Source organism: Lynx canadensis, chromosome B1 (assembly GCF_007474595.2).
Source record: "Lynx canadensis isolate LIC74 chromosome B1, mLynCan4.pri.v2, whole genome shotgun sequence".
Taxonomy (NCBI): Eukaryota; Metazoa; Chordata; class Mammalia; order Carnivora; family Felidae; genus Lynx; species Lynx canadensis.
The window spans coordinates 105,590,541-105,613,854 of NC_044306.2; the positions used below are offsets into that span (position 1 = coordinate 105,590,541).

Sequence of the window (23,314 nt, forward strand, 5' to 3'; positions counted from 1 at the left end):
AGCTTTCCAGGATACCCCACATTTATACTCCTTGTAGCTCCCCTTATAGCACATCACAGTTTGTGGTTTTATGCTTGTGTATTTGACTGAAGGAAGGGACCACATGTGACTTTTCCTCACTATTGCTTTCCCAAGGCCTGAAATAGTTCCTGGAACATTTTTGCACTAAATAAATATTTAATACATTTTCATTACACAATATCATTTATATTTGGGAGTAAAATTAGAATTTTGAAGCCAAGTAACTTGATGAGATTTTCAGAATAGAGATCTTTGTGTAAACATTTATTGAACATCCACTTCATGTGTAAATGCTATATTTCTAACCAAATGAGTTAAAAGTAAATAAAATTGAACTATCTAGGAACCAAGCTAAGGCTAGGACTTGCATTTTGGAGTCATCTCTATCCAGGCATCTGACATTTACTTGCATCTCTGTGTTCTATATCAAAGAAAATGTTTTATTTCCCACACATATGTTCTTAAGAAAAATCACCATTTGGAGACTCACTGCAAATTATCCTTGCTTTTAGTATTGCTGGCAGACAAAACCACCTGTGCTGACTGGGTAACAGTTGCTTAAAGAATTTCCTGGACAGTTAAATTCTTCCTAAGTTTAGCTTAGGTTTCAATTTTATCCCTCCGATGGTTGTTTCTTTCAGTATTATTTCACTATAAATGTGAAAATATATACTGTGTATATGTGTGTATATTTATGAAGAGTGAGAAAAAAGGTGGTATATATGAGACATGTAAAAAAAAAAGTAGAATCTTTAAAATGTTATTCATTGTTTGGGAAAATAAGAGCATCCTGGGACGATATTTCTGCAAAAGCAGGTAAAATAGAAGAGCCATAATTATAAAATCTAGTGTAGGTAGATATCATAGAACTCCTCCACCAGAAATCACTTTTATTAGACCTAAACTGAACTACGGAGATAAACTGAAGTAGCGTATCATAGTCTTGAACATGGGATGAGATCTAAACTTCTTTTGGCTTACTTTGTTCCATACTCTCTTGCTGCTACAGTTTTACAAGTTTTGAACCAATCTTTTATTTAAATACTTCAAATATATAATTTTGACTATATTTCTCCTTTTTTCCCCACATTTCTCCTTAAAGGAAAATGATATAAAATGTATATTAGATCATATTTATCAATTTTATTTATTTGATAAATTATGCAGCCATCTTCCCTCTCCTTTCAGCTCATTAATGGTATATAATAAATATATAGATGTACTTACTCCTCCAGATGCTTTTGAATTGGTCACATGCGTTTTTTAAGTGAAAACTTTTTTCTCAACTTTTTTTAACCCTGTTTTTAAGTCTTTCCTCCAAATGACTTGTGGTTATTTGCCCAAATGAAATTAGCTCATAAAGGATGATATCCTGTGTCACTGGGAAGCGGTCTAGCCAGTAGATGTGGCTGCCCACCAGGGACGGTAACTGAGCAGTATTTACATTGACAGCAGATTGGATTGCATGAAGAACTAGTAATTTACTTAGTCTGCCTTATTGAATGAAGATTTAATTCAACAAACATTTATTGTTCACCCAATATGTGCCACTTCCTGTTCTTGTTACTCGAGACATGTCAGTGAACAAAATGGATAAAGATCTCTGTCTACCCTCATGGAGCTTACATTTTAACTGAGAGAAGACAAGACTATGAACCTGAAAATGAGAAAATGATGTAACATATGGAGAAAGGAAAAAACAGAGCAGGGTTAGGAAGATGAGGGCTGCCTGGGGAAAGGGCAGTTGGCAGGTTTCAGATTAAGTTGGGTGGTTGGATAGGCCTGATTGAGAAGCTGCCATTTAAATAGAGACTTGACTCATGCACAGAGGACAGTGATTTGAAGGTGTTTTCATGGCCATATGAAGAAGTGATATAAATGAGGGAAGACTTTGGTTAACTTACAATTCTGCTGAGAGACAAAGGGAGTGTGCTCCTAGGCTTATTATTTTTAACACTTTCACCTTTAAAGTGTATTTTATAACTTTCCTTTGAGGAACAGAAAACTGCCACTTATTTTTTTATGGAAGAAACAAACTTGATTCATAGAGTTTTTAAGTCTAAAATATATTTTCTTCATCCACACATTCTTATAGCAAATATATCTTCTGCAATTGGTCTATAATTAGACAACAAAATAGAATTCTTCCTTAGGGATAAAAGATAAACTATAATAGGTCAAGGTTTAAATGCATTGTGGGAAAATATCTCTCAACTGTAGAATTCCTAAATATCATAGCTCCTTAAGAAGGAGTGTCTTACTCAGAAGTTTCTAACATCTGTTCCAGCAAGAAAAGTGGTGCTGATCTTTGCAAATATACCTGTAACTTGAAAACCTGGGCCAGCAAAACCAATCTAAACTGACCATTTTTTTTGCTTTAGGATCATTATCTACCATTTATAATCTAGTCATGAAGTAGGACTGCCAGTCAGGAAAACCGATATAATGCTCTCTTCACTGTATTTATTTTCTCTTTTGAAACCATGGGTACCTTCTTAGAAAAGCACCCCTTCTTAAACTTTAGCATATGGTCCAATTTGGCCTTTCCACTAAAGAGCCTTCCTGGCATTAGAGGCCCCAGGTAGAAAGATTACAGCTATATTGCTTTGAGATGCTTTTGGCCATTGTAGGAAAAGAGTCTCCTATTTGTGCATATTTTAGGGTGAACTTAGCATATTAGGATTTATTTCATCCAAGCCTAATCTTCTGTGATTATCCTCAGGCTTACACATGACTTCTGTATTTTCCTTCTTCCTTCATTTTTTAGTTATCTTGTTGTTCAGACTTCTTTTATTTTTTACTTATTTTTTTTTTAATTTTTTTTCAACGTTTATTTATTTTTGGGACAGAGAGAGACAGAGCATGAACGGGGGAGGGGCAGAGAGAGAGGGAGACACAGAATCGGAAACAGGCTCCAGGCTCTGAGCCATCAGCCCAGAGCCTGACGCGGGGCTCGAACTCCCGGACCGCGAGATCGTGACCTGGCTGAAGTCGGACGCTTAACCGACTGCGCCACCCAGGAGCCCCTATTTTTTACTTATTTATTTAAAAACCTTTTTTTAAGTTTATTTATTTTGAGAGAGAGAAACTGCAAGTGGGGGAGGGGCAGAAAGAGAAGCGAGACTAAGAATCCCAAGCAGGCTCCGCGCTGCAGCCTGACATGGGGCTTGATCTCATGAACCATGAGATCATGACCTGAGCCAAAGTCGGATGCTTAACTGACTGAGCCACCCAGGCACCCCTGTTCAGACTTCTTTTAAACCTGTTTTTCTCTTCTTCTATCTTTCCCTCCTTATCAGTCATTCAGCAAGTATTTTTTGAGAATTTACTCTGTAATTAAGGCCCTAGGAATCAGTGGTGACCTTGAAACTTACATATAGTATTAAGGAGTGAATTCTTTACGTTAGAAAATTACTTTAAAAATTCTTACTTTACTTAAAAAATACTTACTTTAAAAATGCTCATTCAGTTAAGCATCGGACTCTTGATTTTGGTTCAGGTCATGATCTCACGGTTCATGGGTTCAAGCCCCATGCATGGCTCTGTACTAGAGGCTCAGAGCCTGCTTGGGATCCTCTCTCTCCCTCTCTCTCCCTCTCTCTCCCTCTCTCTCCCTCTCTCTCCGCCCCTTCCCTGTTTGTGCTCTCTCTCTCAAAATGAGTAAGTAAACTTTAAAGAAATAAAAATAAAAATTGGAACTAATACTCAAATATCTTTTGAGTTTATTTTTTAAAGAGTTTTATGAATTGAATAAAATACAGGAGATGATGAAACAAATTTTACAAGTCTCTCGTGTTGATTGTAAAACATGATAGAATTCACTAATTTATAAGAAAGTTTTAAGACCTATACCGAATGAACCAATTTTCTAAAGGCATCATTTACTGAATGGTGAAATCTCAGCTATCTTCTGAATCATTACCATATAGTCTGTTTTGTGGTCCGTGTTGTAAGCACAGCCATTTGGGACATACCTGGTTTTGAAAGCTCTCCTCAAAATCAGTCCAGCTTTCCTATTTATCGCCCTCCATCTCAGCTGCTACTTGCAGCTAACTACTTGCTTACTAACTACCAACATACCCAAGCTTTTCCTCCTGTGTCACACTATTCTTCCTGATTGAAATTGTCTTTTTCTGTCAATCACTGAAAATATAACTCCTCATAACTGCTTATCTCTTTTTGAAAGACGCTTTTGTTGACCCTCAGCACAAGTGGTTTCTTCTCTTATTTGCACCTTTTGCTTACGCGCCTATCATGAGCTGCCCTGGGTTTACAACAGTGTGTCTGTGAGTACCTGATAGATGTTTTGTTTGTTCATTCAAAAACTGTTGACTGCCCACTCTCGCAGGTATTGTGCTCTTGGAAATACAATGATAAACAAATGAGACTTGCAAGTCAAGGACCTGAGAATTTAGTAGTGATACTGAAAAGTAAAGCAGTGTGATGAGTGCTGTCAGGCACAAGATAATATGGGAATGTACAGCTCAAATGTCTAAGCCAGTCCTCAGGGGCCAGGTTGAGACAAGGTCTCTGTGAAGTCAGGAGGAGGACACCCCTTCCCTTGTAACGAGAGGGAGAGAAAGGAAAATATTAGGTAGAAGCTGGCAAATTGGTGGAGGAAAGTCAAGGAAGTTCCTGTCTGAGGTCTTCTATTTTCTTTTTGAACAAGGAAGCAAAATTATCTGCTAAGGGATGTGGAAAGAGAGCTTATTTGGAGTTTGGAAAGGTATAAAGTAGCTGCTGTAGAGGAAGAGAAAAATGACAAGAGAAATTTAATGGTTACCAGGGATCACTGAGTGCTTGATTCAAATCAAAGATCATGAATAATGGAGCCTTTCTCTGAAACTATAGGCTTTTCTATAGAAACAGTCTGCAAAGCAGTTTCTGTATATGTATCACAGAGAAGGCAAATAGATGGAATAAATGAGTGAGAATTCAAGCTGCAGTCCTGCAATTTATTGGACAAGTCACTTTTCATCATGGACCCTCCATTCCCTTCTGAACCCATGGATGGCAATTCCAACTCCCAAGGTGGAGTATCTCAATATCAAATTGATATTTTCATATATTTGAAAGCATTTTAAACTATAGATAATACATAATAGTTATGGTCTTACATGTATTGTAGGTTTTAATCGGTAAAATTTCTCAGAATTTTTCAATGCTGGATAGACAAGACGAAACACATCCCCTCAATGCAAAGGATCCATTTCCAAATTAAAAAGATGTTCAAATCCAACACAAGCTCTAGATATAGCTATAGGAATAAATAGGCTTACAGTGATGTTGAAGAGAAAAAAGCTGAAAACAATCTTTGAAGTGCATTTAACAAGAGGATACTTTTCTGGAAATATGAAAACACAAAGCTTTAGGTTAACAAAGGCCAACTACAAACATCCTTAGAAAGTGTGACAATAAATTTCATATTAAAAAATAAATAAAAATGCTGATATAGGAAATCTATGAAAGTAAATATGGAACATCGTCATGGCATTTTTAACATCTCATTGTGTGGTGTAATAGAGTTTGGCTACATTTGTGTATAGGCAATAACTTTTGGGCAAAAAGGTGGATAAAGATTTTCACAAAATGAGAAGAAGTTTTATGACTCCCAAGAGACGTTAAGATTGCTTCATTCCAAAATACAGTTTGACAACCCTGGACTGAAATCATAGACAATTATAATCTGCGTGCTTTCTTATGGTGCATTGTGTGTATGATAAATAAAACATACTTCTCTAAAAAAAAAAAAAAAAGAAAGTGTATGTTTAGAATTAGTACAGTGCACTGAATGTTTTTATTATCAAGCTCTGTTTCTTTTCAGAAGATGCATAACATTTTTAAAAGGCATTCAGAAAATATTCTTTCATGCTATATTTGTTATTTTAAAAAAGTCAAACAAAACAGTACTGCTGTTTAGGAAATATGTGTACAGTAAGTACCTATTGCTCTGTACCCTTTCTTTCCATGTAAGCTGACTGAATATCCTATATGGCAAGGCTAGAAATAGAAAACATGTACAAGTTGCTTCCTATTTCTCTGTCCTATGGAAATGTCTTTACTAAGTGCACTTGATACAGGTTCTCTTTTCATTTTAGCTTCTGGGCATAATCCTCTGGAATCTAACCCTGCTCGTCTTCCAGCATGTCTAATAGTCTGAATGTTTAACATTTTTCAAGGGTAGTTGTTCATCACAGGTTCTGGATTATCTTTTCACATACCATTTCCATGCTTCTCCTTACATCCCCCTGATTAATCTAAGTTATCAGCTGACCTCTTCTTGATATAGATCCAAAAAATAAGCAGTACTCCAATCCCAAGAAGTAGCTACATGCCAAAATACATTTGACAGTACGAAACTATTGCTGCTAGAGATATCTATTTATAGAGGTTTACTGGGGAATATAATTGATGTTAAATATGACCCTTTATCAAGCTGGAGGACTGTGTTACATTTCAGCAGGTTATCTTACTTTAAAACTTTTGATCTGAGGGGCGCCTGGATGGCTCAGTCGGTTAAGTGGTTAAGCGTCTGACTCTTGGTTTCAGCTTGGGTCTGGATCTCATGGCTCATGAATGTGAGCCCCGCATTAGACTCTGCACTGACAGTGCAGAGCCTGTTTAGGATTCTCTCTCTCTCAATCTCTCTGTCTCTCTGTCTCCCTCTCTCTCTCTTTCTCTCTGCCCCTCCCTTGCTCACCATCTCTCTCTCTCTCAAAATAAATACACTTAAAAAAAAATAAAACTTTTGATCTGATTTAGGGCCCACTATAAGCAAAAAAATTTCTCTCCCATTACCAGATTTTATAATTTTGCTTATAAATGGGCTTTAATCTTTTAGCTTCTAGTATATTTCTGCCTGCTCTTTCTGTTCTCTTCTGTTCTCTGTTAAGGTATTTCTTTCAGGCACTAAGTAAAGTAGACTATTGGTCATGTGAAGACAATGTTATAGTCCAGGAAGGAGACTGATTACTTTTTTTGATACTTTAAAAAATTTTTTTAAGCTTATTATTTATTTTGAGAGAGAGAGAGAGAGAGAGAGAGAGAGAGAAGGGATAGGACAAGTGGGAGAGGGGCAGAGAAGTGAGACAGAATCCCAAGCAGGCTCTGCACCATCAGCACAGAGCCTGATGAAGGGCTCAAACTCACGAATTGTAAGATCATGACCTGAGCTGAGATCAAGAGTCAGATGCTTAATCGATAGCTCCACCCCGGCGCCCCTCTTTTGATACTTCTACTGAAGGAAATAAAGGGAGAAAAAAGGGAAGAGAAGTGTATGTTGAAAATGGAAAATATGTATTTTTTCACAATTAGTAAACAAGTATTAAAAGACAGAGGGAGGGTAGGTTGTTACAGAATTTTTGTGTGCGTGATTAGAACTTCTAGGACTCTTACTTAGAACTCTGGTGCTGAAAAATAAGGAGGCAGGTAGTGGGGCAATGTGAGACAGTTTTTGCCCAGCCATATCCTGGATATGGGCAAGTGTAACCTTCCTACAGCAGGGTGTTCCTGAAATCTCCGATTTGGCCTCTCTGCCCTACCCCTCCCTTCACGCACACCACTGCCTATGGTTTGATGTTCCAGCAGGAAGATAGATGTTTGCTTTAGAAAATAATTTCTTCATCACAGTGTGCTCCTGAGCACCGTGATGCAAGCTTCTCTGACTTTGCTTTGTTATTTTGTGCTTGGAATGCTAATGTGGCAAGCAGGAGGTAGACGCTGGCAGCAGGAGCATCAGCTTCCTCATGCCCTTCTCTTCCCGGGCTGGGCTGTCTTCAGGTTGCTCGCTGTGCTTTGGGGCTGCCTGTTTCCCCACATGGAGTCAAGGAAAAGTTGGCAGGGGATTAGAAACGTAACGTAAATTTTTCTGGACTATTATCTTCAGTAATTTAGGCAGATTCTATAATTTCTATGTAATTTATATTTAAAGTAACCTGTATTTCATGTTGTTTAATTTTGTTTCCCTCAATATTTTTAACTGTTAATTTTTCTTTCAAGAGAAGTATAAGTTTCTTAATTTTGTGACAGTAATAGCTGACAGAAGTTTAATGTTATTAGAGCTACATTAAATGAATGTAGCATAATTATCTTGAGTATTTTATTACCTACCGGGTAAATTATGTAGTTTTGTTTTAATTTTTAGTCGCACAGTGCCATCTACTGGATCTGTGCTATAAAAACACCTTCATATTTTCCTTAGCTTTCCAGGTTTGGTTATAAGCTTTTAATATTTAGGTGGTATTTAATATTTCTGGTATTCATTACTTGCCTAAAAGAGAGACTACACAGCAGGACTTGTATATTCAGACTTTTCTTAGTTATAGAGATACCAAAACAAAGGACATAGGCTACAAATTATAAGAATTCTTCATGTGGGATCTTTCTACATTGTACTTCATTTTTCTTGAGTATTTTTCTTTGGGGATGCGATTCAAATAGTTTAACATTGCTTTTTAAGCTAAAGACAATTCTTATTAATGACTATTTCTCAACTATTCTAATTCTACTTTGCTCTTTTAATTGCATATTTACATGCTTGTTTGTTTCGTGTATTTTCTATCCTGATCAACTGACTACCCCACCAAGGCACATCATATACCCAGCCCCTACTGTACAAATGTTACAGTTACCTGAGAGAATGACAGGAATATTGGGAAAACTGATAATATATTAATATGAGAAAACATTTTAAATTGTAGTAGTAGTACCAAGGAGTTATTGATTGATACATCTTATTATCTATTCCTTTTACTTGGAAAAATAACCCCAAGGTTTTTTGTTTGCTTTGCTTTTAAGTTACATCATTTTAACACTCAACCAGGGGCGCCTGGGTGGTGCAGTCGGTTAAGCGTCCGACTTCAGCCAGGTCACGATCTCGCGGTCCGTGAGTTCGAGCCCCGCATCAGGCTCTGGGCTGATGGCTCAGAGCCTGGAGCCTGTTTCCGATTCTGTGTCTCCCTCTCTCTCTGCCCCTCCCCCGTTTATGCTCTGTCTCTCTCTGTCCCAAAAATAAAAATAAAAAAAAAAATAACACTCAACCTTATTTCTCAGTGAGTTATATACTTTCTTGTGGCCCAGAATTGAGCATGGTATTATACATGCACAAAAAAAAGAGAGACATTTTATTCAATTAAAGCATCCTAATTAAAATTAGTATCAGTAAAGTATTTGGCATAGCCCTGGTAATCCAAAACTACAAGCAAAAGATTCAAATGTTATTCTTCCTCTTCCTAACTCAGCTTCCCCATCACTTTCATGTTGTATAAGTTCATGCCACACAGGATCAGAACCAACAATACTTTTTCTATTTAAGAGGAGAACAGAAAAGAAAGAGCAGGCAGAAATATACTAGAAGCCAAAAGATTAAAGCCCATTTATAAACAAAATTATAAAATCTGGAAATGAGTTTAAAGTAAATATGATATAATGTTCTTGATAAGGAAAAAAAAACTTAGAGATTTTTTGGGAAACTAATTAGATTTTTTTTTTAAAGCCATATACACTAAAGTTGAACTGAGAAGAAAAGTGAGATTAGCTATTTATGAGCTCACACAGACTACTGTACAACAGATAAGCGGACATCTGGAGAGAGCAAAGAAAATCTCTGATAGTTTTCAGCATGGCCTGAGAGAGATGAAACAAGGCAGTGTAACTTAGAAACTTTGTTCTGTTGCCCCCAAAGAAAATGTAAACAGTTAAAAAGCTTTTAACATTCTTTACTGTCACCTCAATTGTCTGAAGACCTTACTTACCTATCCATCATCCAGTTTCCAAAGAGTGAAAACAGAAAAAAAAAAATGTAAATGTATTTAACAGCCTAGATACAGTCACTACTCGACTCCAGTTTATTACTAGACATTACTTTTTGGTTCTGCAAGTTTGAATCTGCCAGGACTGGAATGCTAAGGTGTTAGCTGCCGACAGTTTCACAGTAATTTTAGGCTGGGCCTGTCTTTGGGTAAATCATATCAGTAAAAATATGGTTAATTTTCCTCCTGTTACCTCTGCTTTGTCTGGCAAATAATGGCATCATATTTCTAAAGTCTCTCAGGGAATTGATTATAGTCTTTGAACTCTCAAAATAAAAGGATGAGAGAAGTAAAGTTGGCTGGAGTGCAGGCAAATTGCAGACTTTCTCCCTGGTTTAATTCTTGAAAACATCTTCTGATCTCAGAGGTTGCAGCTGTAGAGAAGAACAGCAACAAAATCATGCTTGATAGTTTTGATCCAGAAATAGCTATGTTGTTATTGCATTTTTGTTATCTTTCACTTCTTATTCTAATCCTCCATTCACTGTCCTGACAATTTCTGGTTGGGTCCTGTATCTTTCTGCTTGCTTTCCTTTTGTTCCCTCAGATTAGTTATTATTGCCAGCTAAAGAGGACAAACATTTGTCAGTTTTTGCCTCTCAAACACAGTGTATATTAAAAAGTATTGTATGTGTCAATATTTGAATATGTATGCATTTAAGTCAAATTCCTGGGGAGGGTTTTTAAAATCTTCCATGGCTCTCAACTTTAGCCATTAGCCTGTATCAGAATATCCTGGAAGGTAGGTTCCCTCTCTTCTAGATCATTTTAACAGTGGCAGTTTACAGTAACAAGTTAGCTAATTAACATGTTTATATAAACAAATGCCTTTAGAAACTCAAACCTATCTAACTATAATTCTCTCATTAAACACAGTCTCTTCTGAGCTGAGTGATTTTGTGAGAGGAAAGGTTGTTCTGTATAGATAGATACGACAACACCAGTTACCTTTTGTCCAACAATTTTGTGCCAGGCACAATGCTCTCATGTATCCATCATTTAACCCTTGTCACAATCCTACCAGTGGGGCACGAGAGCTATGCCCATGGTGTGGATCAGAAGAGACCCCATATAAGAAAATCCAATCCATTTTCTGGCTTCCTTGAGGCAAGAGGAGGGGCAGAGGCCAATGCAGAGGTAATGGGAAGTGATCCTGAATTTTTTTTTTTTTTTATCCTTTCCCTGATTCTTTTATGTATTATACTAAACCTGTGGTTGTTGTTATTGTTTTCTGATATGTGTTGTGTTATTGTTTTCTGCTATGAAACCTCACAACTCATTTCTCAAACCTCAGCAGTAGATTAGTTTTCACACTGAACATCTGGACAGGGACAAACAATAAATCTCAGTTTTGTAAGTTGAGTAGAAAATGGCCTTATGACCCAGCCTCATCCGCCACCTTCTTCCTCCTCCTCAGGTCTCCATTAAAAAGCAGTCTGCTACATCTTTTTCTTTAAAGAAAAACACAGTTAACATGCCAAACCCTGTAATTTTCAAGCTTTTCTAGAAATGTTATCTTTAAAGGAGATTTATAAAAACAAGAAGAATCTTTGTGGTTTTATTCTGAAAGCCAGAAGGGCTGAAAAACAAGGCAGACTCTAATGCTGAGTTTTTCCACGTTCAAGCTCTGTAATGGTTTTTATGCATGTTTATAGGAAGAGCAGTGGAAATATTTATTTTTTCAGTTCTGGCAACGCATGACCAATGACACTGAAAGTACATTTTGTCATGGGATAAAGAAGCAGAAAAGGCAGAATCAGCGTTCTTGCCTAAATAAGTGGATATTATTGCATATTTATTCAGATAGTTGCATTTTTGAAGAAACATTTTGTATTCTTTGATGGAACTATCTAGACAAACTAGACCTGTATACAAACGAATGCTTTTAAAATCAGACCCAATTCGCTGCCTTATTTATAATCAATAAACAAACCTTGCAAAATATGTGATACAAGGTGTCCAGGACATTTTTAACATATGCTTTATTAAATATTATTGCCATCATTGTATTTTTTCTCTGTCTTCACGCACTTACAGATAAATATATATACACACATATACATAAATACACAAACACACATGTGTCCTTATTAGTGAGATAAAAATACAAATTAATTTTTGTTTGGGTATGGCCTTGAATTCAGCAGGTATCAAGAGAGGCATCTTTACCTTCCTGGCAAACACTAAGAGTTAAGAGTTCCTTAATGAATCCCTTGGAAGACTTTTCAAATTACAGTTATTGCATAGCATTCTGAAGTACCTTGAAGTCCTATACCCACCTGTCTCTTCATTTCACTTCTTCTAGACTCCCCTTTACTTGGTAAATCATGGAGAGAATGGACCAGTCAGATGCAATAGGTGCAAAGCCTACATGTGCCCCTTTATGCAGTTCATTGAAGGAGGAAGGAGGTATCAGTGTGGATTTTGCAACTGTGTGAATGATGGTAAGTGATGCCAATAAATGCTCTTAGTAAAAGCTCTTCATTAATTGAAATATATTATACTTCTTAGTTTAGGGGAAAATATATATATATTAAAGCTTTTAATTACACCTGAGCTTTTCCTAACTACTGGTGAGCTCACATTCAAGAAAAACTCAGAGGCATTGTGAAAGAAAAAGTCTCTCAGTTTTATCATCTATAAGCATGAGAGGTAAAATTTTATTTTGCCTCTAACTGAGCCTTTGTGGAAGGGGATTAGGAAATAAAAGGACTTACCCACTTCTGAAATGTTTCTTATGAAAATGAGAAACACAGAAACTTTATGTGGGAAACTGCAGGTGCAAATGAATGCGCTTATATGAGGCTGGGAGGGGCATAGGGCACGTTCTGATTGGTTTCCTTCTATGGAAATTATAAAGAACTTTTATTTTATTTGTGTTTATGGATGATAAGTTGGAGAGATTTTTTTCTCTTTATTCCTCTGAATTATTCCTGAATGTGAGCTCATCAGTATTTAGGAAAACTCTGGTATAACTAACTAAGGGCTTTAATATGTGTATAGATTTTTTTTTCCCCTTCAGTATGAATGTTGCATTGTTTAACAAGGAAAAAAAAAACATTATTATGAAGGGCTTTTCCAGATTCTTTGTATTTTCAGTTTCATTCCGGTATGAACTAACTGATGTTGGAAAAAAAACCCCACAAACTTGGTAAAAGCAACTTAGCATTTATTATATTCATAATGTGTCTTTTTTTTTTTTTTTAGTTTTTTTGTGTTAAGTAAAGCACATACTCAGCCTGAAACATTCCCACATTCATTTACGTTTCTAGAGTTTTTCTAGAACCATGTAATGATTATGAGAGCATGAACTTTCTACATGTTTTCCTTTGTTCCTTGTCTTTGTAGACATGCTTCCCTGCAGATCATTAAATCTGAAGAATGTATAGTACCCTATCTGCCCAGGAGCCATGTGTCCTGTGGCTGCTGGCTACTCCCTACTGATGAGTGAGCTAAGGCACAACTTTCTGCCTATGTCATTGCATTCATGGCACCTCAGCTCCGTGAGTGTTTTCTGGTGGGAGAGCTCCTTGTTTCCCTGCCCCCTTATTACAGCCCATGGTTTTGTCCTACTTACAGGGCTAGAAAGTGGCATTGTGAGTCTCACAAAACCTTTGGTCAGTTCTTAAAAATGCCTTGCTATGGAATGGAAGCATTGGTTTCTAGCCTCATCTCAAAAACTGCCATCCTCTTGGGATGGCTCTCCTCTCTCCTTGCTATAACTGTGGCATCCACTCAGTGCAAGTTGGGTCTCCCTGTGAGGCCAGATTCTTTTGGTTCTCCACCCTTACTTCTCTTTCTAGGGAAGAATTTATTCCTTGTTTCATCTTGGATGAAATCTGCAACCAAGTCATTGTCTACTACTTAATGTTGGGACCTGGATTTCAGGAGCCCTGTGACAATTCATTTCCCTATACTTTAGTTTTTTGGGGAAGAGTGATGAGAAGGCAGAGACCTCTCCTGCAGCATTTGTATAAATGCCTCCACCAAAATCACCCACACCTCTGTGTCTTTATCCAAGCCCTCAACTTTCTTAGAAAGGTGATCAGAAATCTGTGTGGCTTCTAGATCCAAGATCCTCAGTTTGGTGTAACACCCTGGCCTCACACCCAAAGTGTCAGCTCAGAGCACAGCCACTTCCTGGTAGAAAAACCACTCAGAATTCTTGTATCTCCCCGTAATGAATTCTCTTTCCTTGGGTATTCGCTTCTAGGAGGCTGCTATGTTCATTTTCCTATAGGGTTATTCATACTAGGCTCAAACATTTGTCCCTAAGAGGAGCCAGACTCCCATAGATTTACACTGACACCTGCATTCTTCATTTAGGTCTAAAGAAGACAGAGGTTTATGGAAGTTAGAAAGAACCCGGCAAGCTTGATCACATGGTTTCACTCTATTTCCCTTCAAAGTGTCCAGAGATTACACGGTGGGAAGCATGTGGGGTCAAAAGGCATGCAGGAGACAACTGTAGTGCATAATTTACAGTGTGACTTGAATTTTGTCTTATAAACACAACAGATAATATTAAATGCTAATGAATGTGAAATTCATTTTATTTTTTTTTTATTTTTTATTTTTTTATTAAAATTTTTTTTTTTCAACATTTATTTATTTTTGGGACAGAGAGAGACAGAGCATGAACAGGGGAGGGGCAGAGAGAGAGGGAGACACAGAATCGGAAACAGGCTCCAGGCTCTGAGCCATCAGCCCAGAGCCTGACGCGGGGCTCGAACTCCCGGACCGCGAGATCGTGACCTGGCTGAAGTCGGACGCTTAACCGACTGCGCCACCCAGGCGCCCCTGAAATTCATTTTAAAAGGAAAAATTTCATGCGTTACATGTAGATGTGTGAATGAAACTTAACTATAGGTTACACTATGTAGAATTTATCACACCATAATCCTAAATAGCCAACATCATCTACCTCAACTAAAAGTAACAAAATAGCAGGATTAGGCCCTCATAGTTTACTTATCTCAGCTGAGACTGTTAGTTTCCCACTTCCCTAATCTTTTCAAAACATTGAATTTTCCAAATTCAGAGATCCATATGTACATAAGAATGTTATAAAACTTGCTTAAAAGAAATGGCCATGATATAGTAAGAAAATAGAAAAATCTTGGTGATTATTTTTAAGTCCAAACTGCGAAAATAGTCTTGTAAGTGTTAGTTCACAACTAAAAATAAAGTAGACTGAGTTGTTCATTTTAACAGAAAACATATTACTTCTGTGGTTTTGCAAATGAAAATGTTGTTCTTTATGAAACGCTTAAAGCCAGAGTATTGCTGGTTATTCTAAATACTTCTATTGTCAGTGGTTTAATAGCCAGCCCTATTAATCTCAAGGCAACAGGAGTTTGTTTTCACAGAGATACCAGGCCATATTTGTCCAAGTGTTCAGTGTGTGACTCATAAGTGTTCCTGTGCTGTTGGATGACTTCCAGGTCTTTGCCAGAACTAACCTTCTTAGACATTTGAATCAAATTAAGAGTTCCTCAGCTGAGGTCTTAGTGGTATAGTCTTTCCCTAATACAGTAATCCTCTCTACTCTGAAGCCCAAACATTAAAAGATTACCATGCAAACTTTCCATGGCTGAAGACGTCTATTAATTAAAGGATAATAAATATTGTAGTTAATAGTACAGTCCAGATAACCAATGTATATTTCTGTTAGGTGTATTGAAAATTTAAATAGTTAGAAAAGCCAGAATTCCTTTTAAAAGAGGTAATTAAATAGGGGTAGTTAAATTTTCTTTGTGACAACTAAAAAACACCAGTACTTTTATCCCCTGTTTCTTCACAGTGGTCCAGATCATAAATGTTATGTGTCATCAGTAACTTGCAAGAGGATTTTTTAGAAAACCTTTGTACTTTCCAACACATGATTTTTAAATAGTGGATATTTAGAATATACTACATTCTAGCTTTAAAATACTTTTTTTTCCTCAACTAATTCTTTTCCTCCCATAATAAATTTTAAGAACTTATTAAGTTGTCTGTGTTATGAAAACAAAAGATTTCCTCTCTTATTTTGTTTTTATTAGTTCCACCATTCTATTTCCAACATCTGGACCACATCGGGAGAAGACTGGACCACTATGAGAAGCCGGAACTATCTCTAGGATCTTATGAATATGTTGCTACTTTGGATTACTGCAGAGTAAGTGTTCCCAGGACTTCAAGTGTTTATATGTTGATGTCAAATTCAAGTGAATAACTTTCATATGTAAAGAACTGACTCTTGATTCACAACCAAAGCATTTTGGTGGTGTCATGGGGATGTAGAAATGCCTCAGACGCAGATCAAGGCTTCTAGGCTGTTGACATGATTAAATTGCCAAACTGCTCAGTGCAGTGATTATTTTTAAAAACTAAAAAGTGGTGTCAGAAATAGAAAACAGTAATTTAATTGTTATATCCCTATCAGATAATGTAATCTGGGTTCTTAAAGCAACAGTTCCATATAGTGCCTCTGCTTTTTTTGTTTTGTCAATACTCTCAGAAAATTCTCCCTTTCAGGGCAGAAGCTCAATCAATATGGCCAATAGGACAATGACAGGTTTCTTTACTGCCTTTCTGCACGCTAGTTGTCACCACAATGATTTAAGGCTCTTAGCATCTTCCTTGGACTATCTGAGAGCCTGGGATTCTGGCTTCTGGTTTCTTTCCTTTATGATGTATGCATGAGACTCCTCCTCACGTCCTTAATCTAAAAAATTAAATTCAAAAATTTAGCTTTCCTTATAAGAAAACATTAACTGTTGGACACCATACGCCCACCTCAGCTATGTCTTCAGTTGTATAAAACACTCACCACGTACTCTGAACTCATCACTCCTTTTTACATCCCCATGCTTTTAGACAAGATTGTTTTGACCAGACTATCTTTGCATCCTCCTATTACATCTATATATACTCCACGTAGCAAACTCCTACTCTTTGTGTAATACCCAGCTGAAATTTTATTTTATGTGAGTGTGTGTGCATGTGTGCACATGCACAACTTTATTTGATTTCACTATGGTAGTTATTTACTAAGTCTTCTATTTTTTTTCTTCCCCATAGAATTTGGTTCATATGTTTGTTTTTGCAGTTATCTCCATGAAATTTAAATCTTCTTAAATGTTTTCCCTCTTCATAGATTTCAATATCCTTGGTGACAAGAATCTTGTCTTTATGGCATCTACCACAGTGTCTAGTGCAGGAAAGACAGTTGATCAGATTATGTGGAATGAATGAATGAACGAATGAATGAATTTGCAGGTCTGTTACTATTCCTAGGACTGGCTATTTCCCTTTTCCAATGTCACAGTGAAAGTGACATCATTATGGGTAACTTGCAGGCCTTTAAAATTCTTCAGTGATTTGGAAATATTTTCTTGGGTATCAGTCAGTTCAGATTTCGGCTTATATCCGAAGTACCATATGTAGGTAGACCTGAAGAAAGAGTCATCCTGACTTTTTTTCTTACTTCCCCTTCCAAATATCAATGCCTACTGATGCCCAGTTCTCAGAAAACAGCCTCCGACCCACAGGATTCTATCAGGTGTTTACTACAGGCCTAGTCCACATATTGAGTATAAGTTGCAAAGAACATTTTTCCTAAATAGAAGTGTTTTGAACTGATTGGATTTACATTTTTTTCAGTTAATATAACTTTGCATGTATTTTAGTGTTTTGTATGATTTTTTCACTACATTACCTATAACGAGTTATTAAAGAAGAGTTAATACTTTATTAATTCAAAATGTAACCTTTGAACATATTTTGAGAAACACAAGAACATTATTGGTATACATGCTTTATAACAGACCAAAAAAATCCTAAAGTACCAACTACTGTTGTTCTTTACTGCTATTGACTGAAGGTGAATGATTAAGTAGACCATAAATACTTGCATTCTAATTAAATGTAATAAAACCATTATAACTAGTGATATGGAAAATTTATTGATTGATCTTTGCAACCATGGTACAAAAATAACTATGCTCTCAGTTACTAGTTCTCTGCCAAAAAGGCTATATTATCTTGATTTTATGCTTTTTTAGTAAAAACTCAGGCAGAGAGTCAAATCTATTTCTGGGAACAAAAGTCTCAGTATCTTCAAACTCTGTTATCTGGAAACGTTCCAGATGTCTAATTGATGGGAAATTTCACCCAGCAGGCAAGGAACCAAATAAAAAATATCTATATACATTTTGAAGAATTTTTTTGTAAGCTTAATTTACCTTTTATTATTCCAAATAAGGTTTAAAATAAAAGATGGATTGGGGCGCCTGGGTGGCGCAGTCGGTTAAGCGTCCGACTTCAGCCAGGTCACGATCTCGCGGTCCGTGAGTTCGAGCCCCGCGTCGGGCTCTGGGCTGATGGCTCGGAGCCTGGAGCCTGTTTCCGATTCTGTGTCTCCCTCTCTCTCTGCCCCTCCCCCGTTCATGCTCTGTCTCTCTCTGTCCCAAAAATAAATAAACGTTGAAAAAAAAAAAATTTTAAAATAAAAGATGGTGTAAGTATCTTCAAATTTAATTATAATTAAAAATGTAAATAATGTATAATAATTAGTTGCTTTAGGGATTTGGACAATGAAAAAGGTTTTATTTAATTTTGCCATCTAATTTTTAACTGCAAACTTAAAGGAGAATTACAAAATTACATTTTTCTGTATTAATTTTATTTTATCTTGATACCAATTTTATATAATAAAATTAGCATTGATTGAATATTTACTATTTGTGATGCTTTGTGCTAAGTGCTTTTTATGTGTTGTTTCGTTTAGTTCTCAAGTGACCCCATGTGGCAAGTACCACCATTACATGGGGAACCTGAGGCCTAGAGCTCTTACATGCCATACTCAAATCACACACATAGAAAGTGCTGGAGCCAGACTGAAAACTGTGTTGGCATGTCCTTATTCTTTATCAGTATAGGGTGGATCTGTAAGCAATTATTTAGAAAATCACCATGGTGCTCCCCTGGAAGAAAAGATCCCAGCTCTGTTGCTTACGTTTTTCATGTAAAATTTTACAGAATATATCTACATACAAAGTGTACCTGAAATATAAAACCCCATTCCAAGCCAGCCTTTTTCTTTTCTAAATAAAGATATCATCTCTCCACCTAATTTTATTATTTTATTTTATTTTTAAAAGTTTGTTTATTTATTTTGAGAGAGAATGAGAATGGGGGAGGGGAGGGAAGGAGGGAGAGGGGTAGAGAAAGAGGGAGAGAGAGAATCCCAAGCAGGCTGATAGCATGCTATCAGCATGGAGCCCAAACTCATGAACTGCAAGATCATGACCTGAGCCTAAATCATCAAGAGTTGGATGCTTAATGGACTGAGCCGTCCAGGTACCCCTCCACTTAATTTTAATTCATTGTGATGTTTAACGAATACCTAACGTGTCCAAAACACTTGGTTATGTGCTATGAGGGATACCAAAGCTAGCAAGATAGTGAACCTGATTTCAAGATATTTCCCATATAGACCTGGTAAGTGTATAATTATGATATAAATCCAAATATGATAAATGCTGTAAGAGTCAAATAATTACAGTGCCATAACAAAACAGACAAGCAATAACGTATGATTTGGAGGATCAGGGATAAGTGATATTGGAGCTGGTTATACCAGGAGCAGAGTCTGGACATGTGGAAATGAAAGAGAAAACTAAATAGTCAGTAGAAGCAGAGGACTTGCCATTTACTCCACTTTCTTCAGGGGCAAGGCCGGTATTGTAAATGAGTGACGTGGAGTTAGTATGGGGACTAGGATAATTGGAGAGTATGTTCCCTTTCCCCCAAAACACATTCATATTCAAATATTTTTTAAAACACTATGCCAAACAAAATATTTTTCTGGCCAAATTCTTGGCCCAGACCCATTAGACTGTGACTTCTGGATAGGAAATGTTTTGAAAATGGCAAACACTTAAATTAGTTGAAGGAATGTGTATTGAGAAATAATGGGAAGTAAAGCTGGTAAGTTGTTTGGAGATACAGACTAACTTTTTATATTCCACTGGGTTTGGCATCATAGCTGTGATCTCCTGGTTTTTATACATGTTGGTTAAATGGGTATTATAGGGAGTCTTAAATGCCAGGGCATAGAGAAATTTATGTTAATTCAGTAAGTCATGAGGATCCTTAAAGGTAAAAAGGAAGTTGTTTCCTTAATCCTTTCATCCATACATTTATTCATTCATTTGGCAGTATTGAGCACTCTTCTGTGCCATGCTCTGTGCTTGACTCTGAGGACTCAGTAAACATCCTGTCCTCAGAGGCAGTGGTACTGTGATCTGTATTGTCTTTTGGACCATTTATTCTGACAGCAGTTTGTATAATGAGAGGAAAGAGATTGGAGACAGAAGGATATTGGAAAATTAATGCAGTGGTCCATGCAGGAGAAAATAAAAGGAGTATAGCAGTTCCTCAAAAAGTTAAAAATAGAATATACCCAAAATAATTGAAAACAGAGTCTCAAAGAGATATTTCCACACCCACGTTCATAGTGGCATTATTCATGATAGCCAAAAGGAGTAGGAGTCCATGAGTCTATACACGGATAAATGGATAAACAAAACGTGGTATATACATATGTTGAATATTATTCAGCCTTAAAAGGAAAGAAATGTAGACACATGCTAAACATGGATGAACTTTTAAGGATATTATGCTAAATGAAATAAGCCAGTCACATGAAAGACAAATACTATGATTTTACTTGTTACTTATATGAAGCACCTAGAGTAGTCAGATTCATAGAGACAAGAATGTAGAAGTGTAGAATGGTGGTTGCCAGGATCTGGAGAGACCAGGGAATGTTAAGTCATTGTTTAATGATCATAGAGTTTCAGTCTTACAACATAAAAAAGTTCTGGGGATGGATGGTGGTGAAGGTTGCACAGCAGTGTGAATGTACTTAATACCACTGAACTGTACACTTAAAAATAGTAAAGGTGGCAAATTTTATGTATATTTTACCACAATAAGAATCAAATTGGGGGGCACCAGGGCGGCTCAGTCAGTTGAGCATCTGACTCTTGATTTTGGCTCAGGTCAGGATCCCATGGTGGTGAGATTGAGTCCTAAGTCAGGCTCCATGCTAGAGGTGGAGCCTGCTCAAGATCTCTCTCTCTCTCTCTCTCTCTCTCTCTCTCTCTCTCTCTCTCTCTCCCCCCTCTGCTCCTTCCCCAGTCGCTTGAGCTCACATGCGTATGCTCACTCTTATCTCTCTCAAAGATACGTACGTACGTACATACATACATACATACATACATAAGATCTTTTAAAAAGCTTACTATGAAAAATAAAAATAATTTTTTTTTTCAACGTTTATTTATTTTTGGGACAGAGAGAGACAGAGCATGAACGGGCGAGGGGCAGAGAGAGAGGGAGACACAGAATCGGAAACAGGCTCCAGGCTCCGAGCCATCAGCCCAGAGCCTGACGCGGGGCTCGAACTCACGGACCGCGAGATCGTGACCTGGCTGAAGTCGGACGCTTAACCGACTGCGCCACCCAGGCGCCCCAATAAAAATAATTTTAAAAACAGTAAATGAGGGTCCAAATTTGGGTACTGGAACCAGAAAAGCTTCACAATTAGCTGGTTATGGACGGTAAGGAAGGTGGACAATTCCACAGAGAAAATGAGATTTGAAACACAGATTACTTTTGAGGATCATGCTTTCTGTAAAGAATATAATGGGATAAATGTTGTCTTACTTACAAAATTCTGAATGAAGATGCTGACAGGATCTTTATGTGGAGGTGTGCTATAGTTAAATGGAGTGCTGGTCTGGAGCTCAGAAAGGAGACCATGATAGGAAAGAATTTGAGGAGTTGCCTATATAGAGGTGCTAGTTAAAAGAGGTGCACAGAGATTTCTGTGATAAAGCAGGTGGTAACAAAAGAGAATGAATCATTTGAGGAAGATAAGAAAATGAAAAAGCAGTCAGAAAAGTGGGAGAGGAAATGACACCACAGCGCTGTGATAGCTAAAGTGAAAATGGTCCATGATGCCTAAAATTGGATAGATAAAAGAGAGTTAGGGATGAGAGCTGGATTTTACTTAAAGTCATTCATTTGCAGTCAAGAGGTCTGTGACCCTTAACAGCGGTTTTGGTAAAGTATCATGGAAAACCAGGGTTTTATAAAGTTCATACCTGTTAGGCTTGACTGTACAAAGCGAGCTGGATTAAAAGGAGTAATTGATTAAAAAGACAACCAATAATGAAGTCATTAGAGTTTTCTAGGCATGAGATGACAAGCTTCTGGATGGTTAAGAGTAGGGACTGGGTAAAACATGTAAAAGAAGCATTTTGAAAGAATAGTCAATGGGACTCAGTGGTTGAAAGAAAAGGAATAGTTAAATCTAATTTTATGTTTTTAAGCCTTTGAATTGATGTGTAGTGATGTTATTGATAGAGATTTTGGAAGAGAATATCATTTAGAGGAATGATGAATTAGTTTCACATACATAGAAAACAAGTTACAGTGAAGGACTCCATAGATTTATGGAAACTGTTCAGTGGGGAACTGAACTTAAGAGATCACAGAATGGTAACACACATTTGGGTTGGTCACAAAGAGGCTTTGGTTTAATTAATGGAAATGAGAGTGATTTTTATTTGATTTAAATTAATGTAAGTCTATGTTATAAGTTAGATTAGGTGGGAATCAGGAATGATTTGCAAAAAAGTTGCTCAGATAGACAGCAGTAGAGTTCTTTCATTTCTTTGTTGGCCTGATTTTGAATGTGGCAAAACAATGAAGCTTCTATGTTGATGATTTTTAAGTCCTGCACTTCTTTTCTTATTTCAAATGGTAGACTTTTATTAGAAGGCTGTTACCTCTAAGCTTGTAGTGGCTAGAGAATGAACCAGTAGATGAATTGGAGACATCATCATCTAATTTTATAATTATAATAGTTAAAAGACAATTTTACTTTGGAACATTTTTTTGTCATTTATCATAAAGTTAAAAATTGAATTAACCTTAACTCTTTTTTTTTTAGTCACTAAATTTGCCTGAGGCTGTTTTCTAAATATTTTGTAAGACCTAACTGAATAATCACTTCCTAAGAGCTCTTTGAACACCAGCCAGTAAAGGGACCAACAGCTATCAAACATTTACATAGCAGCTGCTTTATGTTGTAGTGATTGTTTGAAACAGATAGAGAAAAGGCCCAATATTCTATTTTTAACATAAATATGTAAAGAATAGGTAAATATTTGGTAATATAGTACAATTTTAAAGCATACAATTATATTTTAGTATACAATTTCATATCCTTAAAACTGGGAGAGCTTACAAAGGAAGAGATTTGAAAATGGCATGATCCAGTTAATGAAATTCTACTAGTTTCAAGACAAATACCAATTATTGTATGTATTCTTTGGGGGCACAATTTGTCAAGTTTCCAGACACACCTCTTCTTAGAAGGAGAGGGTTGTAAGCAAGGCTGGTCACTAGACTGTACTCACCCTTGG

At 36.8% G+C, this 23,314-nt stretch overlaps 1 protein-coding gene across 5 annotated transcripts in view; it reads left to right on the forward strand.

The window, feature by feature from the left end:
• Window positions 1-23,314, forward strand: part of SEC24D (SEC24 homolog D, COPII coat complex component) — a 107,356-nt gene that overhangs the window by 48,467 nt on the left and 35,575 nt on the right. For all 5 annotated transcript variants that reach the window (XM_030313168.2, XM_030313165.1, XM_032592909.1 and 2 more), the window contains exons 9-10: window positions 12,136-12,274; window positions 15,875-15,990. In XM_030313168.2, coding sequence (XP_030169028.1) covers window positions 12,136-12,274; window positions 15,875-15,990 — 255 coding nt within the window. The remainder of the gene's footprint in view (window positions 1-12,135; window positions 12,275-15,874; window positions 15,991-23,314) is intronic.